This window comes from Rhinatrema bivittatum, chromosome 8 (genome assembly GCF_901001135.1).
Source record: "Rhinatrema bivittatum chromosome 8, aRhiBiv1.1, whole genome shotgun sequence".
Classification (NCBI taxonomy): domain Eukaryota; kingdom Metazoa; phylum Chordata; class Amphibia; order Gymnophiona; family Rhinatrematidae; genus Rhinatrema; species Rhinatrema bivittatum.
This window is the reverse complement of record NC_042622.1, coordinates 149554953-149578117: the sequence shown is the minus strand read 5'-3', so window position 1 is coordinate 149578117 and position 23165 is coordinate 149554953. Positions and strand designations below refer to the sequence as shown.

At 44.4% G+C, this 23165-nt stretch overlaps 1 protein-coding gene across 2 annotated transcripts in view; it reads right to left on the bottom strand.

Annotated features, from left to right (window-relative positions):
• FAM166A (family with sequence similarity 166 member A) overlaps positions 1-23165 on the bottom strand; it is a 183327-nt gene that overhangs the window by 137650 nt on the left and 22512 nt on the right. For both annotated transcript variants that reach the window (XM_029611906.1, XM_029611907.1), the window contains exons 2-3: positions 15842-16068; positions 3682-3830 (exon numbers count right to left, since the gene is read on the bottom strand). In XM_029611906.1, the coding sequence (XP_029467766.1) occupies positions 3682-3830; positions 15842-16068 (376 nt within the window). The remainder of the gene's footprint in view (positions 1-3681; positions 3831-15841; positions 16069-23165) is intronic.

Sequence of the window (23165 nt, the reverse complement as noted above, 5' to 3'; positions counted from 1 at the left end):
CTCTTCAGTATCTTCGCCATGTTCCACCTTCAGCTATTCCACACCTCGTCTGGAGCCTGCTTCACATTCAAGCGTGGTCCGTGACCAGCCCATTGGGTCCATCCGTTTACGGTGGGCTGTGTAGGGCGCGCTGCATGGCAGCCTCAACCCAGTACTTTGCTTGCTTCTGAATCCTTGCCTGAATTCCTTGAATACCTTGAACCTTGCCTCGTTTGAGTCCTTGTCTTCAGTGCTTTGTTTTCGTTTCCAGTGCCTTGTCCTGAGCTTTTGTCTGCCTTCGTCCAGAGTCTGGCCTGTTGCTTCTTGCCATTCCAGTGGCAGGTCTGAAAGGGCCAGGAACAGTCATCATTACCAACATCATGATTGTTGGTTCCAGAAGCATGCAGGTCCGGCAGAGGGTTGGACTGTCAGCTTCCACCCATGCTGGGACGTGCCTCGCCTACTCTCGGTGCTTCTTGGATTCGTCTGGGACTGTGCCGAGGCTCAAGGGCACACAATCCCCTCGAGTGGGACCGGTCCCTCAGCGCTCCCATAACAAGTCCTCTCTAGGAAGAATGCAGTGTCTTTGCAGGATCATAAAGATGGAGCACTGCATTAGTCCATGGAAATGAATTGAAGGTAATTAGTTTATGGATCAGCATTAGAATTCTGTAAGAAATTCCAAAATATACCAGAAGCCAATAATCTGCATAAGTCACCAAATGTGTGTATAAGTGGGCTCATGGAGTTTTATGTTAATATGTATAAACTGTGTGGCAGGAGTTTGTTTCAGTACATGTGTATATTTGTAATGCAGGAAAATGCATACTCGTTTTATAAAATTATATACAAATATTTTATGTGCATAATAATTGTAACGTGCACGTTATATAAATTATATGCAGAGGCGTGAATTATATAAAGAATGCACATGCTCCGCTTCTGAAAATAATTAGTTGTGCATGTACTTGCAATCACCAGTTCACCATGACCCCACTACCATTTCACCCTGATCTCTCATCAAAATACAAGTGCAATTTCACTTCAGCAACATAATTAGCAGGTATAAAAATGTATGGGCAAGTACAGAAATATATGTGTGTATACTGCTTAGAGATGCCCAATTTTATAACAGCATGCTTAGGTGCTTAGGACTGATGTCTGTGTGTACAAACTACACGTAGAATTCATCCTAAATTTTCAAAGCAGACATGTGCATAAGTATGTTTTGGAAACCAGCATACTTTTGTGTGACATAGGCTCACAAACTTGTACCTACTAAGAACAAGTGTAAATGTTCATGCAAAACATTTACAAGCATACTTTCAAAAATATGGGCCTGATTTTAAAAAGCATTTACACACGTAAAACTAGATTTTTCTCGAGTAAATGTACTTTTGAAAATTGCTGCAATATATGCCATTGAATTGTCCATAGGATTTACTTGTGTAAAGTGCTCTGTACTCGAGTAAGTGGCTTTTGAAAATTGCTACAATAGTTTGTTACATTTACATTTACGCATGCAACTCCTTTGAAAATTTCCTTCTATGTGCATAAATGATTCTCCTGCCCCCAATTCCACTGTTAGAAATTCTTCTTTGCAGTATACAGAAAAGTATGCGCAAAATCACTTCCACCTGTACTTTTATGCATATAACTCCCAGAGTAAGTTTTAAAAATCGCATTTTATGTGTGTGAATGCTTTTGAAAATTACCCCCATAAAATAGCAGCAGCAGCCCTGGAACACCCCTAAACTGCCCCTTATATTTTCCTGTTAACATTTACATGTGACACCATGAGTATGCGCATAGTCGCAGTGTTAGCTGTACTGTATATTTACATGCTACTCACACATGTATATGCTGATTTTATGCATGGAAACCTTTTGAAAATTAACCCTACAATGTCCTCCATATGATGTAATTATCTCTCCCAAAGAATACCACAAACAGAGCTGATCCTTGAACAGCAGCCCCTCACTATTCTATTACCTGTTGGCTCCGGCATCTGAGAACTAAATTTTACTTTAAAATCAGCCCTGCAACTGAAGTAAAAAAACTGCTAATTTTTTGTACACTTTCCTGCATTGGAAGTAATTCCATATGGAGGTTATTATCATGGATGTGTATGGAATGTGCTTTAAAATCAAATCACATTTTCATTTCCCTTTTAGCACACGTTTTTTGTGTTCCAAACCCTTATTTCACCAGGAAGTAATTTTAGCACACAAAGGCCTAGACTCATCAAGCCTCTTTGTTTTTTCGAAGGACATGGTCACAAAGACCGTAACACAAAAGGCGGCGGAGAGCGGCCCTTTAATGTGATGGCACCAGCCTCATGGTACCGCTATCATCCAAAAAATAAACCATGGCCAAACAGAGAGGTTGAGCAGAGCCAGTCGAGGCAGTCCCAACTCCCCCAAAAGAAAAATAAGTTTTAAATTTGGGCACAGCAGCAATGGACCCCCCCCCCCTCTGATGTACAAGCCCCCCTCCCCTGCCCCCTGGCCTCCGGATAGCTCAAAGCCCCCCCCCCCCCCGACCCTGGATTCCCGACAGATCAAAACTCCTTCCCCCAAACCCAGCCTCTCTGATAGTTCAAAGCCAGCCTCCCACTGGCCTGCGTCGGATACCCAGATCTTACCTAGGTCACATGGCTGGGGCAAGGTCAGGTCAGCGCCATTTTGGAAAATGGCATTGACCGGGATGGGTGTGAGGGTGTAACCCGTCCATGACTTGGAATTCTGAATAAGGTAAGGGTGCTCTGGAGGGAACTGGGAGTGGGGTTGGGGATCTGTTGGGGGGGGCCAGGGGGCAGGGGAGGGGGGAGGGGGGATTAATCTGTTGGAGGGGCACGGGAGTGGTGTTGATCTGTCCAGGGCCAGGGTCAGGGGATCTATGCTATTGGGAGGGGTCTTGTTCTGTTGGGGGAGGTGGGGGTCGGGGGCTTTATGGTATCGGGAGGGTCGGCAGAGGGGGGCTTGATCTGTCAGGGAGGCTGGGAGCAGGGGGAGGGGGAGGGGGGGTTTGTGCTATTGGGGTGCCGGGGGTTTGATTTGTCTGAGGTGGGGGGCTCTGAGCTATCAGGGGGGCAGAGGGCTTTAAGCTATCGGGGGCTGCCGCTGCTGCCACCACTGCTGCATGAATACTTAAAACTTTTTTTATTTTGGGGGAGTCGGGGTTGAAATGGGGAGGGGGGGGGCAGCACGAATCTGTGCTCAACCTCCCCATTTGGCTGCATTTTATTTGTGTGGCGGGAGCCTCGGACCCCATGTTAGGGTCCCTGGCTTCCCGCTGCACATTTAACGCTTACCAGGGTGATGTTATTTTATTTCTGTTGACCACCTTCTCGGTTGGGCGCAATAAAATATTTGCATCAAATTGCCTAGTAGTGACCTTCTTTGTATTTGCATTATTCGTGTATGCAAACTGCATGCAAATGTCATTGTAATAGGGGATGGTATCTGGGTGGGGACATGCAAAATATCACGTATATTGTGCAATATGCATGATATAATGGGCGTTAGAGCCCTAACGTTGCTTAATGAATGACCCAGAAAAAAAAGATACATTAAACTAGAAGTATAGCGGTGTGTATACCATAACACAATTTATTACATTGGCCTCTTAAATCTTTGAAAATTTACCACACAATGTTGCCTGTATCATAGTGGCTTATATAAAGTGTTTACTTAACGGTACCTGCGATGTGCCATCAGTGTACATGATCACCATGGGTTCTTTTTTCCTCTCCTCATGTTCTGCCATGCTACTCAGAAAGTTTTCTCTGGCGTTGTTTGCCAGAGTAGCATAAGTCCGACCATTCTGGAACTTCAAGGTTGGTACATGCCCTGCAAAGGAAGCAAAGTCTAAATGGTCTGAAACTTAGAAAATATACTGCTGCTTACCTAGTGAAACAGCAATGCATATGTGAAGTACTGGAAATGTCTTCTCTCATGGCGTCAGAAATAATTTCCTGCATTTCAGCTAGAGAGATTCTTGTGCTAATGTAGTCAAGAAAGGGAGGACTTCAGAGATGTTAGATTTTGTGAAATCTCTCAGTTTCTAAAATTTGAAATAATGCTTTGAATATAATAGAAGAAACAATGAAAGCTTGCATTGTACTATAATTTGCCTAGGGTGGCAAATGTCGGGGGGGAGGGCGTGGCCAGCAGGCTGGTTGAAGATTGACTGCCTTTCAGCTATGCTGAATATATTCAGCCAGAAAATAGTCCTCTGCTTCCTGAGCCATCCCCTCCCTTCCCAAGCAGCATTCAGGGAGTAAAATGGGAGGAGTGTGAGTCTGGAGCGCATAGAGCAAAGGGGGATCATTTTGGTAAGATTAAGAGGGGCTGAATGGGGATCAAAGGGGGTGAGCAGAGAGGCTGAGGGATGAGAGCGGATCAGATGGGAAGAAGGGGGAAGTATTTGTGTGTGTGTGAGAGAGAGAAAAGAGATTGATGCTGGTGTGTGTGTGCCAAATTGAGAGGATAGAGAGGAGTTGTAAGGAGGAGCAAGACCAGAGCACAATACGGATACCTCCTCTCCTCTCCCCTCCTCCGCCTCCCCCTCCCCCACCCTCACCACTGCAATTCAAGTTCTCTCTCTCTCTTGATCTCAGATTCTATGCCCCCAGACTCTGGATTTTCCTTTCCTTCCTCTCCCTTCTCTCCAGATCCTGGAAACCACCCCCAAACATTCCCAGAACCACCTTCCTCTCCATCTTTTCCTCCCATCCCAGATTCCTGATTTTCTCCTTTCCTTGATCTTCCCCATCTCTCATCCTCTCCATCCCCAGTCCTATCTACCTTTCCTCCCACCATCCCCAGACCTCTTTCCTTTTCATACTTTTCCTTCCTATCCCCAGACCTTTCACTTCTCCTTATCCCATTCCTAGTCCTCCTCCTTTCCTCTCCCTATCCCTGGTCCTCTCACCCTCCCCTTCTTTTTTGCCCATCCCTGAGATCTCCTTCCTGTACTAATACCTAAGATCCCTTTTTCTCATGTAATAAAAAAAACAAATAATACAAATACAAACAAGGTTGGAAAATTAAATTTTATAATATAAAAGATGGAAATGTTTGCCACTGTGCTTCAGATTTTTCCAGTTTTTGCTACATAATCTATGCCTGAGCTGAGGCACTTCCTGCTCATTGTTGTCTGACCTTACCAGGGACGGGGGCAACAGTGCCTAGGGGTGACAAAATCCTAAATCCATCTCTGATTTGAAGGCATGAATGGATAGGCCAACAGTCTTCTCATATCAGGAGAAGACAAATTCTAGTATCTGTAGCTTATGATTTTGAGCTAGAACTAACTGACTGTGCAAGAGAACATGGTGAGTTGGGTCAGTGCTGCAAATGGTTGGACATGACTACTTTCTCCAGCCTCTGGTATAAAGAATTAAAATATTTAAATTTATTTTGCCAAAATTTAAGCCCAAGGAGTTTTTATTTATCCTAAACTGAACGTACTAGGAGTTTTTCATGTTGCATGAAAAACGCCTCCTCCCAGATAGCAAAACACAATCCCAAGGATCATTGGAGACCCTTGCGCACCTACTCCTGCAAACATCAAAGGTGGCCTGGCCCCTAAAATTAAAAAAGCAAACCCTAAAGACAATCTTCGATACTTAGTGGGGGCCAGAGCAGCCCCTAGGGGTAGGAGGGAAGGAAAAGCAAACACACACAAACTAAACTTCTTCCTTCCTTTTGGCTAGCTTTTTAAAATAAACACACAAACTAAGCTCTCTGTGTACATGGTGACAATTGGTAGTAGAAGAGGAGGGAACACTGGTGCCACAAGAAAATAATGGAGCAGAGAAATTACAGGGCTCCTTGGAAGAGCCAAGACCCGATCGTGGTTCAGAATTGAACACAGAGGACTGGCCTGTGCTTTCGGGCATAGGGTGCTTATCATCTAAGTTGAGGAGTGCGGGGAATCCATGGTGTGCACAGCAGAGTGTTTCAGAGGAGGGAGGCCCTACCGAAATGTGCGCGGCCCTGGCAGTCTGATGAAGATTGAATATCTTGCGCTGAACTTGATCCAGAGATAGTGACTTTTTTGTTTTGGTTTGTTTTGCCTGTGCCTTCATAGTCAAGCCATGAGATTGTTACGATCTGGCCTGGAACTCCTAATTTTTGTAACTTGGTGGGTGGTTCAATTTTTCTGGGGGTTTTTTTTTTTCCTTTTCTCTCTGTGTACCTTTCAGGACTTTGGGAACAGACTGCACTGCTTTGAGGTTCTTCTACTGATTTCAGAGGGGAGAGCCAGGATGATATCTGGGATGTAAGTTTACCTGTTTGGTGGTAAGGGTGCAATGACTGAAAGAAATTCAAACCTTGGCGTGAAAGCTTAAGGAAGATGGTAGTCCGGTAGTGTTTACACAGTTGAATATGTTGAAATGTTATTAACTAGTTGAATTGATAAATTGATGAAGTTAACTAAGTGGTACTACTTCAAGAATGGTAATAAATCAGAGAGAATCTTAGCCCGACAGCTCAGGATAAGGAGACTGTGCAGTAATATTACCAGTGTGCGAAAAGATGGTAAGATGGTGGATTCCCTTAAGGAAATTGCAGCAGTATTTTGAAATTTCTATGAACAGCTAAGGCAGCACTATCATCATTAGAAAAGGTGGATAGTGACATCCTAAATAGACCTATAGTTGTGAGGAGGTGTTACAGGCCATTAAAAATCTGAAAGCTGGAAAGGCAAATGGGTTGGATGGCCTTAGTATTGGTTTCTATAAAATGTTTGTGGATACACTAGCTCCTTTGTTGGTGAAGGTCTTTCAAGCTGCTTTGGAGAATGGTGAACTTCCTGCCTCTATGTACGAGGCACGCAGCGGCATTAGTGTGATTTTGAAACCTGGGAAGGCTAGCAATGACTGTACCTCATATCAACTGATCTCACTGCTAAACACAGACCTCAAAATATTGGCTAAAGTACTAGCTAAATGCCTGGATAGGGTTAATCCATAAAGTGGTGCATAGAGATCAGGTGGGGTTTATTTTGGGGAGGCATTCGAGTGATAATCTTCTGAGAAATCTAGAGGTGCTCCATGAAGGTTTAAAATGTTATGAGAACCGGCCATGGAAGGCTGCAGCCGGCTCCCTCAACCTACCGCTCTCGCGCCAGCGTCCTGGCCGGTCCAGGGACCCTGGTGGTGGCAGGGAGCTGCGGTAGACGCGCCCTGCCACGTGGGACCCGCGCTGGACTTCCGCCGCCAGCACGGTCTTCTCGGCGCGCCCAAGCCTGTCCAGACTCTTCTGCCTCCTGGTTGCCTTAGGCGCACATACGCACCTCTAAATTACATTTAAAGGGACTGAGTCAGGAGGTGCCCTGGCTCCTCCCTCCTGACCCCGGCCTATATTAAGGCAAGGCCTGCCCCCAGACCTTGTCTTGGCTTCCTTTGGTTCCAGTTCCTGTTTCTGTGTTCTGACCCGTTGGACCTGTGACCCATGCCTGACTCCAGACTATGAAATTCGCTGCTTGCCTTGACCTACACTTGATCCTGGACTATAGATTCGCTGCCTGCCCTGATTCATGCTTGTATCTGGACTACGTGCTCTGCTGCCTGCCACTGCCATGCCATACCAGGACCTCGAGACTCTACGGACCCGAGACCCCAGCTGGCCCTGGTACCCAAGAGCTCAACCTGAGGGAAACGAGAGCTGGTAGTGGTGAAGCCCCAGTGCGGTCTCGGCCTCGCTCTAGCCTCGCCAGCCGATGGTGGGGACCTGTGAGACTCCTCCCCATAGGTAGCGCCAACTCCCCCTCGGTCCAAGGAGCCACGTTCCTAACATAAAAGGTCCAAAGGATGCTGTGTTGGTCTCTTTGGATGCTGAAAAAGTCTTTGATAGGGGTGGAATGGGGCTTTGTAGATATGGTTTAAATGTAGCAGGTATTGGCCCTAACTTTAGGCAGTGGGTACAGGTCATGTATAAAAAAAACCCTGAAAATTACAAAACCAAGCAACTCCTCTCAGAAATCTATCAACAATGGAAAAATCGGAGAGGGATCAATAACTATGTCAAACCCTATTACCAGGAAATCAACAAAAATCTTAACGGAGAAAGACGGTATCAGGTAAACGTGCCTTAGCTCTAATCCACTATTTCTCACCCGCAATGGGCCCCAGGCAGTATCAGCCCAATCAGCACTACAGTTGTAATCATATACCATCTCCCTCCTATTAAACAAATTTTTATTATTAAATAATATCTCCCTAAGGAAAAAAATTATAAATTTCTTTCAAGCTCCCATCCAATATCACTAAACCATAACAAATACTTAGCTTCACAAGCGTTCAAAAAAATCCACTTGACATAGACCATGTTTCGGCAGTCATGCCTTCATCAGGGGGTTTATATTGAATCATTCATTATTGTAGATGCCCCCACTTCATTAAGCGGACAAAATCCTAAAAATAAAAACAACAAAAATAGCAACTTATACACAAAACAAACAAATTCAACACACACTCACATTACAAAATGATACCTTCAACAGTCGTGCTGACCAAATAATGGTAAAAGACGCTATCAAGCAGAGCAACCTTACTTCCTCTATTTAAATGGCCAATCTAAATTCACGTCAAACCGGAAACACAACATATTGGACCTCAAAAATGTCAATCATGGTCAAAGGAAAACAAAAGAGCAAGGAACACTTGCAAAAAACTCTTCCATAATTTAAAAAACAGACATCTGTCTCCTTATTGAGACCCTTAGGTGCAACCGTGTCACACACCTTCTTTATTTTCATCCTCTAATAGTATTAAAAAGGCTGACAAATGGGTTCAAATAGTGCAATTAAGGAAGCATTTAACAAGAACAGAAATGCATGGTAACACATTGATTGAATACTGTAGAGTTCAATGTATCCCACGTGGGTTATGTATTAGTAAAGAGCCTTTATTATATAATAAGGATTCTGCTTTCCTGCAAAAATGGAATCAGATTCTTAATAAGTGTTCATTAAATCTGATGCTTCTGATCATCGATCAAGCACGATCATCTGCTGTTTTGATTAAAAATGAAATTGAAGGATTGATTGATTGTTTGAAATCCAATACTCCAATTGATGAGTTTGAAAACAAAACCAGGGAGATAAACAAAACAATTACTAGTTTTTCTACTCACGTTAAACAGGCCAAATTTGATAAATTTGTGAGAGATGAAAAAGATTACCAACAGGGATCAGTTTATTTTTAGATGAATCCTAATTATACGAAAAATAAAGGTAAGAAAGCCCATACTTTTGAGTCATCTAGTTCTTCCTTGGATTCTTCTGGGGAGGACAATGATAATGCAAGTGAACATAGAGCTTTTTTTTTATCTCAGAAACGCAACAAACAGGTCAGATTTCAGGAACCAGAATTCCGGTACTAAAGAGGTATCCTCGTTAGGTCCGTTCCAACAACGGTCTCAACCTATGACCCAATCACAACAGGAGGCACTTCCTCAGTGATAAATTTATCATCTGTTGTTTTGACTTCCTCACAGGTCAGTGTTTTGAAAAAAGGTTTATCCTTTGTTCCGACTGTTCATTTTGATTGCTTTGAAAGTGAAAAATGTTTTCATCATTTTATTAGGTTACTATGGCTGTGATTGTTTTTTCTAAAAACACGTTTAAAGCACCTGACCGCTCCATAGTTACTCCTAAATCTACTTGGTGACCCCTGGTAACCTAGATCCTGTTATAACTATATTTAGGGATCTAGTGTTGAAAAACCTGAGCTGAGAAAGCTCAGTGATTACAAATTCTTTAGAAAACATTTGAAAGCACATTTCTTTCATCTGGCTTTTTCCTGATGTTTCATATTTTAACATTACTAGTGCTTTATTTGATTTGTTGATTGCTTTGACATGTTTAGAACCTGTATTTGATTAGTTATTTGTTTTATTGCTCACCGCTTAACATAGTTTTTCTGATATAGGTGGTATAGAAAAATCTGTAAATAAATAAATAACTAATTAAGTAGTTAGAAACAAGTTTTTAGGAATATTAGATGGCCCAAATTATCCTCGGATCAAGTGGATGGAGAAATCTTTCAGATGATCCAAAATCTTAAATTGGGGAAAGCAGCTGGCATAGATGGGTTAGGAACAGAATTCTTTAAAATTTTACATTTCTCCATATTGCCCACTCTTGCTGCATTTTTTAACTATATAGTAACACATGAATCAGTCAGTATTAGAAGTTTTGCCCAAAAAAGGAAAGGATCCTCTAGAAGTTGGGGTTTATAGGCCCATATCACTTATAAATGTAGATATGAAAATCATAGCTGCAGTATTAGCTGGCACAATTAACTTAGTACTCCCAAATTTGATTTATGAGGATAAAACTGGGTTTGATAAAGGACATTATGAGGTTAAAAATTTATGTTGCCTTATAGCAGCACTAAGGGACCAGTCAAAATCTGATGCTTTAATTCTCTGCTTGGGTGGACAAAGCCTTTGACTCATTGACGTGGGATTTTGTTTTGGGCACTAAGTCAATATGGCTTTGCAGGCAGCATGTTACAATGGCTTTTTATAATGTATAGTAATCCTAGAGTTCATATTCTTCTAAATGGTGAATTATCCCCCTCATTTTGGCTTCAATGTGGGGTTCAACAGGGATGTCCCCTTTCCCCCTCTTATTCATTTTTAGCAATTGAACCCTTAGCTACTCGATTGAGGGAAGAGGAAGATTTTCATGGATTATCGGTTGGCGAGCATCAACTGAAGTTGGCCATGTTCGCTGATAATATTTTATTGTTTGTTAGCCGTCCAAAAGAGAGTATACCAGTAATAGTGAACATCTCTCAATTTCAAAGGATTGCTGGGTCAAAAAATAAATTTCAACAAGTCAGAAGCGCTTGCATTACGCTTCGATATCACTAATTAGAAAGTCAAATATCTGGGAAAAGTTCCTTTTCATGTGCGATCACTAAATGGGGGCGGTGCCAAGACCGGAACAGGAGGAGTCGGGGCAGACGCCACAAAGACATCGCAGACAGCAAAAGGTAAGAACCCTTTTTGCTGCCAATTTCGCCCCCAATAGCACCACCTTTTATGATGGCGCTATTGGGTGCGAAAGCCGGCAGCTTTGGCAGGCCCGCCCCCCCCGTACCGCACGATTCATAGAGCCCGGCGGAATTAGAGAATCCAGGCCTAAGGTCCTTACATGTTTCTTTTATTTGGAATGGGAAGGGAGCACAGATTAGCTGCTCTAAATTCATGTGTGCAGGAGAGTTTTGGGAAAAGATTCTCCAGATCTCAGATAATATAACTTGGCATGCCAGCTGCGCTTCCTGGACGAGTGGATTTCAGGAAAATATGTACATTATGAAAACGGTATCCTTGCTAATATGTTTTATCCTTTGAATCCTATGTATTTACTTCATACCATGGATAAACATTTACTGAAGTTGGTGAATGTCAATATCCTGTTAAATGCTCGTGTGCCTGATGGTGTTGGCTTCGCAAAACATGGGGTCTGGAGGTGCATCATGTCCCTACTACGCAACAAGGACTTCACACCCAGCATGGAATCTACCTCTATTTTTAGTCAATGGAAAGGACAAGGACTTGCATATCCTTTGAAGCAGTGCAAAGATCATACCAAATGTCCCCCTTTGCAATTCTTTGCCTTCCTGCCGTCTTGGCATTATTTGCAGGGCTGGCGGGACCATTAGCTGGACTAGGTGGCTGCCTAAGGCACCAGAAGTGGGCAGGGTGCCACAGATCGATGCAAGGGTAGCATTTTTAAAATGGAAGGAGGCTGTAGAGGCAGGCTTGGTGGATACTTAGGTGAGATCGCTTGAGGTGCAGTCTGTGTGATTTGGGGAGGGGAGGGGGAGTGAGAGAGAGAGAACACCACCGCCGAGGGTGGCTGGATACCATTCCATCGGCTCTGATTATTTGTCTTCCCTGTGTTGGTCTGATGGGTCTATCATGCCAGAATCCTCTTATCTACTGGATGTGCAAAACATATTGACAAAAGGAAACTCCAATTTGGGGTGGCATAAATTATGTAAACTTCATCTACAGGTGCTTTTATGTACTGGGCTTCTCTGCTAAATGTGGAAATTTCTCATGAGGATATTAAGCTGTACTTTAAAGGAATGTACCAATATATCAAAGACTCCAATTTAAGAGAGATGAAATTTAAATCGATCCACCATGCCTATACTGATGACATAAAGCATCATAAAATGAAAGTCACCTCATCTTACCTATATGTCAAATGCCAAGATGGGCCTGACACTCTGTTGCATCATTTTCTGTCCTGTCATAAGCTGGATGTTTTCTGGGACAAAGTGCTTCATGTGATCTGCAGTAGTGTTGGAGTCTCGCTGCCACGAACTAGGAAGGTGATCTCCCGTCTAATGTAAAACACTCTCAGGATGTAACTAAGTTTGTTCACCTGGCATGGGCAGCGGCATGTAAATGCATTTTGCTGACACGGGTAGTGGATGTGATTCCCACTTCTAATCAGTGGCAAGTTAAAATGATTCCAATGGAATGGCTGGACACGGAAGTTGCTAAATATTCTGTATCTATCTGGTAAGTGGTACTGTGGAAGAGTTTTTATGACCAACTACAGTCAGCCATGCAAACTAATCTATTGGCTCTGGAATATACTACTAGCTGGGGTGGTATTCTGGTTCTAATCGTTAAATAGAGAGTATTAACCTTTGCTAATTGGTGGTTGTGTAGTACTTCTGTTGCATGTACTTACCAGTACTTGCTTGTGTCCCCTGCTAACCACCTCCCATACAAGCTCACTGTAGGCATGTTGTGAATAGGTATGATTGTATAGGCTGTATGTTTTAACGGATGGATGTGTATGTATGTTTGAAGTATGATTAGAAGATCTGCTTGAGGTTCGCAGGGTGTTCAGATGTGGACGGGGGATGTTTCGGTAGTTTAAGGTAAAATGAAACTATAGTGGCTAAGAGGTTATGTTTTGCACATAGTACTAAGAGAAACAGTACGATATGTCACATTCAGTTCTTTGTACTCCTCTAGGTGATGTCTCAGTTTTCTGTTTTTCTGTTTACTGTGAGTTGTTGTGCTCCATATGCCATTTGTAAACATGCCATTTTTCAATAACAAGCATTTTGGAAAAAAAAAATATTGCGGCTCTATGGCACGTTCTTTTGTCTCGCGGCCAAACACCATGGGACAAAAGAACACACCTACCAGCCCTCTAATGCAATGGCAGCCTGATCCTCAAGGGATTGCCATTGCCTTAAAGGGCCGTTGGCTGAAAATAAAGTGGCCACTTGAGGAGATTGAGCAGAGGTCAGTGCTGACCCCACATTTCAAACTGGGGCCACCAGTAGAAATGGCTCCAACTCCCCAAAATGTTAAAATTAAAAAAATAAACTGCGTGATGATGGCCCTGGCCCCCCTTCCCCCTCCCAAAAGCACAAAAGCAAATGTGGCCCCAGCCCACGATCCCAATACCCCCACACCCCCAGGTGACATCCTGATGCCCCCATCCCCTAAGTGACAGCAACAGCCCCTACCCCCACACCCCCTAGGTGACAGCCGTGTGACTATGGCAAGATTACCTGGCCCTGACACAGGACCTGTTTTTAGGTACCAGGGGGGTGAAAGAGGGGGTCAGGGGGAGGGGGAGGATGGGCAGGGACACTGCTTTTTTTTCTTTTCAGGGAGAAGCGTGAGGCCCGAGACCTTTTTTATTTTTACAATTGGGAGGGGCCATCGCTGTCACTTGGAGGGAGGGGGAGGGGGGCCTTATCTGTTGGGGGTGGGAGATCAGGATTGGGATATCCCTTGGGGGATGGGGGGGGGGGGATAGGATCAGGATGTCACTTGGGGTGGGGGTATTGGAGTCGAGGCCCGGGACCACATTTGACTTCTGTGCTTTGGGGAGAGGGGAAGGGGGTCCGAGGCCATTGCCATGTGGTTTTTGGGGGTTTTTTTTAACATTTTGGGGAAGTTGGGGGCTGCCTTGACTGGCGGCCCCAGATTGAAAATGAGGTCAGCACTGACCCCCACTCAGCCTCCCCATTTGCCACGATTTTGTTTCCTACAGTTTGTGCGGTGGGAGTCTCGAGACCTGTGTTAGGGTCCTGTGCCTCCCGCTGTACATAACACATTTCAATTAGGTGTACGGTAGTTATTTTATCGCAGCTGACCATCTTCTTCATCAGCCTTGATAAAATATTCATATTGAATTGATTAGTTGTGACCTTCTTTGAATGCATTTGCATTATTCATGCCTGCAAACACATGTAAAGAAGATCATTATAATAGGAGAGGGAATCTGGGCGGGGAGATGCAAAAATGTCACGTATATGCCACGATAGTGCATCACCCAGTAAGTTTGTACCTGAGGTAAAAGAGGATAAAGTGACTTGTCCAAAGTCACATGAAGCAGCAGTGGGATTTGACCCATGGTTTGTAACTCCCTGTCTCTAACCACTAGGCTACTCCTCCACTACATAAGTAGCCATGGACCTTGTAATTGCTATTTTTGTGGGGCGAGTAATATACATGTATATTTTCCTATCAGCTGGGTATATTTACCTTTTCCACAGGTAAATATACCCAGCTAGTAAAACTATATTTACCTGCTCCAAGGAATGCATGTTCAGCTTCTCCTTAGTTACCTGGCTTAATCCCTTTGAAAATTTTCCTCTGTTTTTTTTTCTATCAACAGTCTATGAATTTATACTTTGAGTAGTCACCTCTCCAATTGTAGTTTACCACCAACCTATTTATTCAAACTTCAAAGACACCCAAAACAGCCCATTAGGGTATGGTATCAGTTATGCGTGCTTGCATTGTCTTGAAAGAATCAAGAAAACAATGCTGGTATTTTTTTAAAAGGCTGAAAATCCTGACTACACCTTATAGTTAGTAGAAGCTATAGTATGTGAGTGCACAACTTTGGTCCTTGAGGGCTGCTAATGGGTCTAGTTTTTAGGATATCCACAATTAATATTCAGCTGATATATATATATGTATATATATATATATATATATATATATATATATATAAGTCTTGTGGTGGTCGGTCAATCAGGCACAGTATCTCACTGTCAAGTCTATCTGTAGTCAACAGGTGGTGCCCGGAACAGTGGAAGGTGCAGTTGAAAATACAATATGCTCTGTTTGCAAAGCACTGTTGCACACATACACATACAAGCATGCACACATGGACACCCACAGGCACAGGCACATACTCACAGGAGCACATACAAACACAGACTGTTATTGACCAGACAACCTGAGCAATGCTGGGTAATGTTTGCTGATATGCTCTGTCTGTGAAGCCCTGTCTCTCTGGTTCACATACACAGGGATAGGCAGGAATGGGCACACATATATAGACACATAAGCTTGCATAAGCTTGTACAAGTGCACACAAGCTTGTATAAACATGCACAGGCTTACTCACGCACACAAGCTTGCAGAAGTGCACACTGGTTCGCATGCACACAAGCTCGCACACACACACACACACACACACAGGTAGACACACACAGGCACAGGCCCACACACAAAGGTGCACATACAGGTACATGGAAAGACACACACACAAAGACATCTATGCATATATACACTCACACACACACACACACACAGGCAAACTTAAACGCACATCCATAGTCATAGGCCTGCACACACACCAGGCTGTTACAGACCAGACTATCCGAGCAACACCAGGCACTTTTCGCTGGAATCTCATATTTTGTTTAAAACCAGGAAACATTACATAATATGAACTACTATGAAAATCAGACCTTTTGCATTCCTCACAGACTGGAGTTGTACATCCCTGAGATAATATAATCCACCCTCCCGTTATGTCCAAAAGAGGCAGTGCTGCTTACCAGTGTATCCTGAAATATAGGTTTCCGTGTGTTTCTGATCTGTCTTCAGTGGCAAGCTTTTCTCAGTGCTGCTGGTTATTCCCTTGTTCTGGAGTGGCACCGTGCTTATTGGTGCCAGCACTGAGTGTGGGCTTTTTGCCACACTGGGGTCTGTCAGGAGCAGGTTTGTTGCTTTGCCATAGGTGTTTCCTGTCTGGTAACGCAGCTGGGGGCAGAAACCGCCATATCTGAGAAGAATGTGCACATAGAAGGAACTTAGATGGAAAGACATTTAACACTGGCAAAAACCATGGAAAAACTTCATTTCCTGTTTCGTTGTTACTCATTGTGAACCCCTTTAAGAGGTGTTGTGCCATCACTTCTGGCTCTGGAAGTGAGTGGGTGTCTATCTTACATCCCTAACAGGTTAGTCTGGGGCATTAAAGGCTGAAGGGGCCCTTTTTGATGCAATTGCCTCCTTCAAGGTAAAGGGACGTGGAGCTAATCCTTTTTTTTTTTTTTTATCAGGAAGCATGTTTGATGGGGAAGAAAACAGTAATATTGGTATGGTGTGATCAGGCTCCACCTTTCTGGAGGAACAGCTTACATAGTTTAATGTTAAGGGAAAACTTGAACCCAGCTCGTTCTTTTAAAAGCAAATGCAACTTTATTGAGGTATGGCACCCTTATTTACAACAATTCTCACCCAGAGCAATGTGAGGTGATCAATTACCCTTGAGGCTGACTCTTTCAGGGCGGTGTCCGGCTCTTTATCGAGGAATAATGATTCCAGAATGATGCAGGCCTTTATGGTCAAACAAAATACAGCTTTTACATGAATGGAGGGGGAGGGTAACGAGATGCTATAGTGTTGTTTAATTTGTGTAGGGCTAGGGGGAGGTGGGATACCTTTGAAGATGAAGGAGACAGGGAGGGGGGGGGGGGGGGAGAGATGGACTGGGGGAAGGACAACTCTGTGTATAAAATAAGAAAATGTTGTTCGTTCCGGATGTAACTTTTATCAGGTTTGCTGTATACACAGAACCATGTGTGTCAAGTTTTCTATGTTTGCATTTTCATTAATAAACATTTTAAATATAAGGTGCAATCAGAAAATATTCAGACCCTTTCACTTTTTCCACATTTTGATATGTTACAGCCTTATTCTAAAATGCATTTTTCCCTCCTCAATCTACAGACAATGACCCATAATGACAAAGCTAAATCAGGTTTGCAGAAATTTGTGTAAATTAATTTTAAAAAAACCTGAAATATTACATTTACATAAGTATTCAGTCTCTTTACTCAGTACTTTGTTGAGGCATCTTTTGCAGTGACTACAGCAGTCTTGGGTATGACGCTACAATATTGGCAATTCTGGATTTGGGGATTTTCTCCCATTCTTCTCTGCAAATCCTCTCAATCTCTGTCAGGTTGTATGGGAAGCGTTGATGCACAGCTATTTTCAGGTCTCTCTAGATGTGTTTGTGCAGGTTCAAGTCTGAGCTCTGGCTGGGCCACTCAAGAACATTCACAGACTTCTGCTGAAGCCACTCCTGTGTTGTCTTGGCTGTGTAATTAGCGTCGTCGTCGTCATCCTGTTGTAAGGTGAATCATCACCCCAATCTGAAGTCCAGAGAGATCTGGAGCAGGTTTTCATCAAGGATCTCTCTGTACTTTGCTCCGCTCATCTTTCCCTCAATCCTGACTGGTCTCCCACTTCCTGCAACTGAAAAACATCCCCACACCATGATGCTGCCATCACCATGCTTCACCGTAGGAATGGCATTTGCTAGGTGATTTTTTTTTTCTTCCAGACATGACACTTGGCATTCAGGCCAAACAGTTCAATCTTGGTTTCATCAGACCAGAGAATCTTGTTTCTCATGCTTTGAAAGTCTTTCAAGTGCCTTTTAGCAAACACCAAATGGGCTGTCATGTGCCTTTTACTGAGGAGTGGTTTCCGACTGGCCACTCCACTATAAAGACTGCAGAGATTGTTGTCATCTGGAAGATTCTCCCATCTCCACAATGGAACTCTAGAACTCTATCGGAGAGACCATCGGGTTCTTGGTCACCTCCTTGCCCAACGCCCTTATACCTCAATTGCTCAGTTTGGGCAGGTGGCCAGCTCTAGGAAGAGTTCTGGTAGCTCTGAACTTGTTCCATTTAAGAATGATGGAGGCCACTGTGTTCTTTGGGACCTTCCATGCTGCAGCAATTTTTTTGTACCCTTCTCCATTTCTGTGCCTCGACACAATCCTGTCCCTGAGGTCTACAGACAATTGCTTCTACTTCATGGTTTTGATTTTGCTCTGGCATGCACTGTCAATTGTGGGATCTTATATAGAAAGGTTTGTGCCTTTCCAAATCATGTCCAATCAAATTTACCACAGGTGAACTCCAATTAAGTTGGAGAAACATCTCAAGGATGATCAATGGAAACAGAGTGCACCTAAGCTCAACGTTGAGTGTCATAGCAAAGGGTCTGAATACAGTATGTAAATATGATATTTCAGGTTTTTTTTTTAATTAATTTGCACAAATTTCCAGATTTTGCTTCGTCATTATAGGATATTGAGTATAGATTGAGGAGAGAAAAAAAGCATATTATCCATTTTAGAATAAGCCTGTAACATAAAATGTGGAAAAAGTGAAGGGGGTCTGAATACTTTCTGAATGTAATGTAAAAGATAATTGTGCATGGTTCCTAGTTTATTAGTTTTGATATACTGCTTTCCAAAACAATCAAAGTGGTTCACAGAAAATAATTATGCGCATAATCATATCACAATCTTAAACTAAATTAGACATATAATCAAATAATAAAGCTTTAGTTCAATAAAATAAAATGATCTCTAATACAGTAGCATGATGATCCACAATTAAAAATAGCCAAGGTACAATAAACTGGGAGAGTACAGCAGAGATAATTTTATTACTAAATCTATCTAACAATCAGGCCAATACAGTAAAGTGCGGCCGCAGTTACCCTGCTTCTAATCTGCTTTCTACTCACAATTTGGCCGCGTTAGTCCAACCTGCGATTCACTATCCCTTTTAACCCATCCTTACCGCTTCTTTAAATCAACGGGTAACCCTTTCCGCCCGCGGCATGTATATGAGATGTAAACAATCGGATTAGCTATTCCCTCCCATACAGTAACACGCGCCCCGATTATCGCTTTTTAAGCCTGCAGTTTTGCCGCGCGTTTAACCTGCTAATTTACCGCCTACCCCTACCCCTGCGTTAGAGGCAAGGGTAAGGGTAGGTGGCAAACTTTCCCCCAGCCCCCGCTCACCTGCCCTGGCCGCGTCCATGGGTGCCGGTCTCCGGGGCAGCCCCAGTCCTCTCTCCCCTCCTCCCAAAGCAACTTTAACCAAAAGAAAACCTAAAAACCTAAAATTCCCTCCTCCCGAAACAAGGCGCAGGGCGAAAAGCGACTCGACATGTAAAGTATTGTGAATAAGTCTAACCAAAGTAAACTTACTTTTTCTTTCTTTCAGCCCTCTCTGCCCTCCTCCGGAGGCGCGCACCGCGGCTCCCCTGCCTCCCGGGGGCAGCCGGTGGCGAAAGCGGCTTCCAGTGGCCCCTGCCGGCGAAGATGGACAAAGATGGATGAACGCACGCCCGTAGTGCACGGGCGCTCAAGCCAGCGAAAGCACATGAACGGGCGTGCGTGACGTCACGGCGTACGTTCATACGCTTCGCTGGCTTGAGCGCCCAAATTGACGGGCCCCCAAGTCAGCGAAAGCGTATGAACGGGGCCGTGACGTCACGCACGCCCGTTCATGTGCTTTCGCTGGCTTGAGCGCCCGTGCACTACGGGCGTGCGTTCGTCCATCTTCACCGGTGGGGGCCGCTGGAAGCCGCTTTCGCCGCCAGCTGCCCCCGGGAGGCAGGGGAGCCGTGGTGCGCGCCTCCGGAGGAGGGCAGAGAGGGCTGAAAGAAAGAAAAAGTAAGTTTACTTTGGTTACACTTATTCACAATACTTTACATGTCGAGTCGCTTTTCGCCTGCCTTGCTTCGGAAGAAGGGGATTTTAGGTTTTCTTTTGGTTAAAGTTGGGATCCACTTCCTGGTACCTGTCATTTGAAATGACATTTGAAATGACAGGTACCAGCGCACCCAGGATACTGTATTGGTGCTGTATAACGCCTATACATTAAAATGGATTGCGCTTCATGGACGCGCGTTGGACGCGGCTTGCATTTGCATGCCATTTAAATAGAGTATCGAGCAGTATGTGATCCGAACTGTGCGTGCGGCAAACGTGGGTGCGCCCGGCCCTAACGCACCTCTTTCTACCGCACCTTACTGTATCGGCCTGAAAGGAAGGCCTGACTGAAAAGCCATGTTTTGATCACATTCCTGAATTTCCATAGTTGTATTCCAGATGGATATTCATTGGCAAGGCATTAATTCTGCATAATACTGGTAGCCAATGCACTATTTCCAATACTGGGGTAGCATGATCATAAGAATTGCCATACGGGATCAGACCAAGAGTCCATCATGCCCAGTATCCTGTTTCCAACAGTGGCCAATCCAAGTCACAAGTACCTGGCAAGTACCCAAACATTACATAAATCTCAAGCTACTATTGCTTAATAATTAATAGCAGTTTATGGATTTTTCCTCTAGGAACTTATCCAAACCTTTTTTAAAACCAGTTACATGAACTGCTGCGCCCACATCCTCTGACAATGAATTCCAAAGATTAACTATGCGCGGAGTGAAAAAGAATTAATTTTAAATGAACTACTTGCTAACTTCATTGAGTGCCCCCTAGTCCTTCTATTATCTGAGAGAGGAAATAACTGATTTCCATTTAGGGGTGGATTTTAAAATGCATGGATATGGCTATTTTATAGTATGCATGCGTTGGCGTGTGCATGTTAAAAATAGGTTTCCCGCATACACCTGCGCACCAGATTTTAATATCTGCGCACGCATGTGTGGGTGGGTGGCCTCCTCCACGCGCAGGGGGGGGGGGGTTTGATTTTTTAAATTACACGTAGCGACACGAGTAGGGCTTCCCCAGATCCCTCCCAGACTGCTCTATCATATACCCCCTCTATCATATCCCCCCTCAGTCGTCTCTTCTCCTAACTGAACAATAAAGGAATGGATTGGGAAGGAACTACCCTACCCCAGCCCTATCCTTCCTCCCTCTTCCCCTTTCCTCCCCAACCCCTAAACTAACCCTACATATCCCCAATTTTTTTTATTTTTGTACTTACTGCTACTCCGGAACAGAAGTAAACTTCATGTGCCTGCTGGCTCTTCTTCAGGACAGTGTCTAATGGCGCTGTCCCGGTCCGCCCCCATCACGCCCCACCCGCCCCTTTTCAATCGCCTGGCACTTCTGTGCATATGGGGTTTATGCGTGTAGCTGGGCCCTTTCGAAAATGTGCTCTGCATGCGCAGGGCCCTGGCACGTGCGTAACCCCATTTTACCGCGCGCATGACTTTTTAAATCTACTTGTAACTTTTTCAAGTCCTTTCATGATTTTTTAGACCTCTATTATATCCCCCCTCAGTCATCTCTTCTCCAAACTGAACAGCCCTAACTTCCTTAGCCTTTCCTCATAGGGGAGCTGTTCCATTCCCCTTATCATTTTGGTCGCCCTTCTCTGTGAAGGGCGCCCTTCTCTGGTGAAGGTCTTCCTTCACTGGTCGCCCTTCTCTGGTGAAGAACAGAACTGTGAAGGACTTCAAAGGGGCGTGGGATAAACACTGTGGATCCATAAAGTCAAGAGGCCGCCAATGAAGAGTGGGTGACTCACCAGAATGATGGCTACTGCCTGGAGACAATACCCTTATTCAATAAACATACACATGCTTACTGTGACTCCAACATCGTTCTAGCTTCAACAGCAAGAGGAAATGTGGAATAAAGGATCTGCACTCACAAAGGGGGGAGTAGCTGGCTTGTTACGGCGGTTACTACCCCAAACCAAATAAGCCTGTTACTTCTATTTCTATGCATATACAGCATAGTTCTCTGCTTCAACGGCAGGGGAGAAGAAAAAACTGATACTTCACGCATATCCAGCATAGCTCCCTGCTTCAACGGCAGGGGAGAAGAAAAAAGGGTTCACACTCACAAAGCGGGGAGTAGCTGGCTTGTTACGGCGGTTACTACCCCAAACCAAATGTGCCTGATACTTCACTTTCGATGCATATCCAGCATGGCTCTCTGCTTCAACAGCATGGGAGAAGAATAAACTGATACCTCAAGCATATCCAGCATAGCTCCCTGCTTCACTTATCAGCTAGATATTCACTTGGATGCAGCTCCATCACTGCTTTCTACATTAATGGTGGGGGTGGAAAGGAAATAGAACCAAGAGCTAAGAGAAACAGATAAGTATGAGAGAAAAAAGTGTGTGAAGCTTGCTGGGCAGACTGGATGGGCCATTTGGTCTTCTTCTGCCGTCATTTCTATGTTTCTATGTTTCTAAATGTCTATAGGCGTCAGAGAGGAGAGTTGACATAAGGACCAAAAATAGGGCTCTGAGAAAAGACACATTAGGCAGGTAGAATTATTTTCCCAAGCCTTAGGGAGCACAATGCTTCCATCAGAATAGGCATACAGAATATTATGGCACAAGGGATAGTCATTGGCGGTATTAGTAACCGATTTGACTTCACTCTACGATATCGCCCTGGCTCAAAAAATGTGCGAGCAGACGCCCTGTTACGGTCCACCGAGATTGAGGAAACCCCTGAGACGCCCCAGTACATTGTGGATCCCAGGAAAGTGTGTCTCGCCGCCACCTCCATGTCTTCCGAAGAAAAGACCGTAGTCCCACGCCCCTGCCAGCTGTGCTGGCAGGGGCGTGGGACTACGGGATTCGTGGGACTGCGGGATTCGTGGGCCCCTGCCAGCTGTGCTGGCAGGGGCCCACGAATCCCTCACTGGAGGGCATGCGGGCCGTACCGGTACGCTAGACCTCCTCAACCAGTACTATTGGTGGCCAACGGTAAGACAAGATGTTCGTCTCTTCGTCGACTCCTGCCCCACTTGTGCATTGCAAAAACCTAGAGGGTTGTTACACCCCTTGCCTTTCCCAGTGGAGCCCTGGACGCACATCTCCACAGATTTTGTGGTGGACCGGTTCTCCAAAATGGCACATTTTGTTCTCCTGTCGAAATTGCCTTCAGCGCCCGACTTGGCTAATTTATTTGTTCAACATGTGTTCCGACTTCATGGTCTTCCCCAGGACATCGTATCAGACGGGGACCACCATTCACCGACCGCTACTGGAAGGCGTTATGTAAACGCTTCAAGGTCCAGTTGAGTCTCTCATCAGCCTTCCACCCTCAGAGTAACGGACA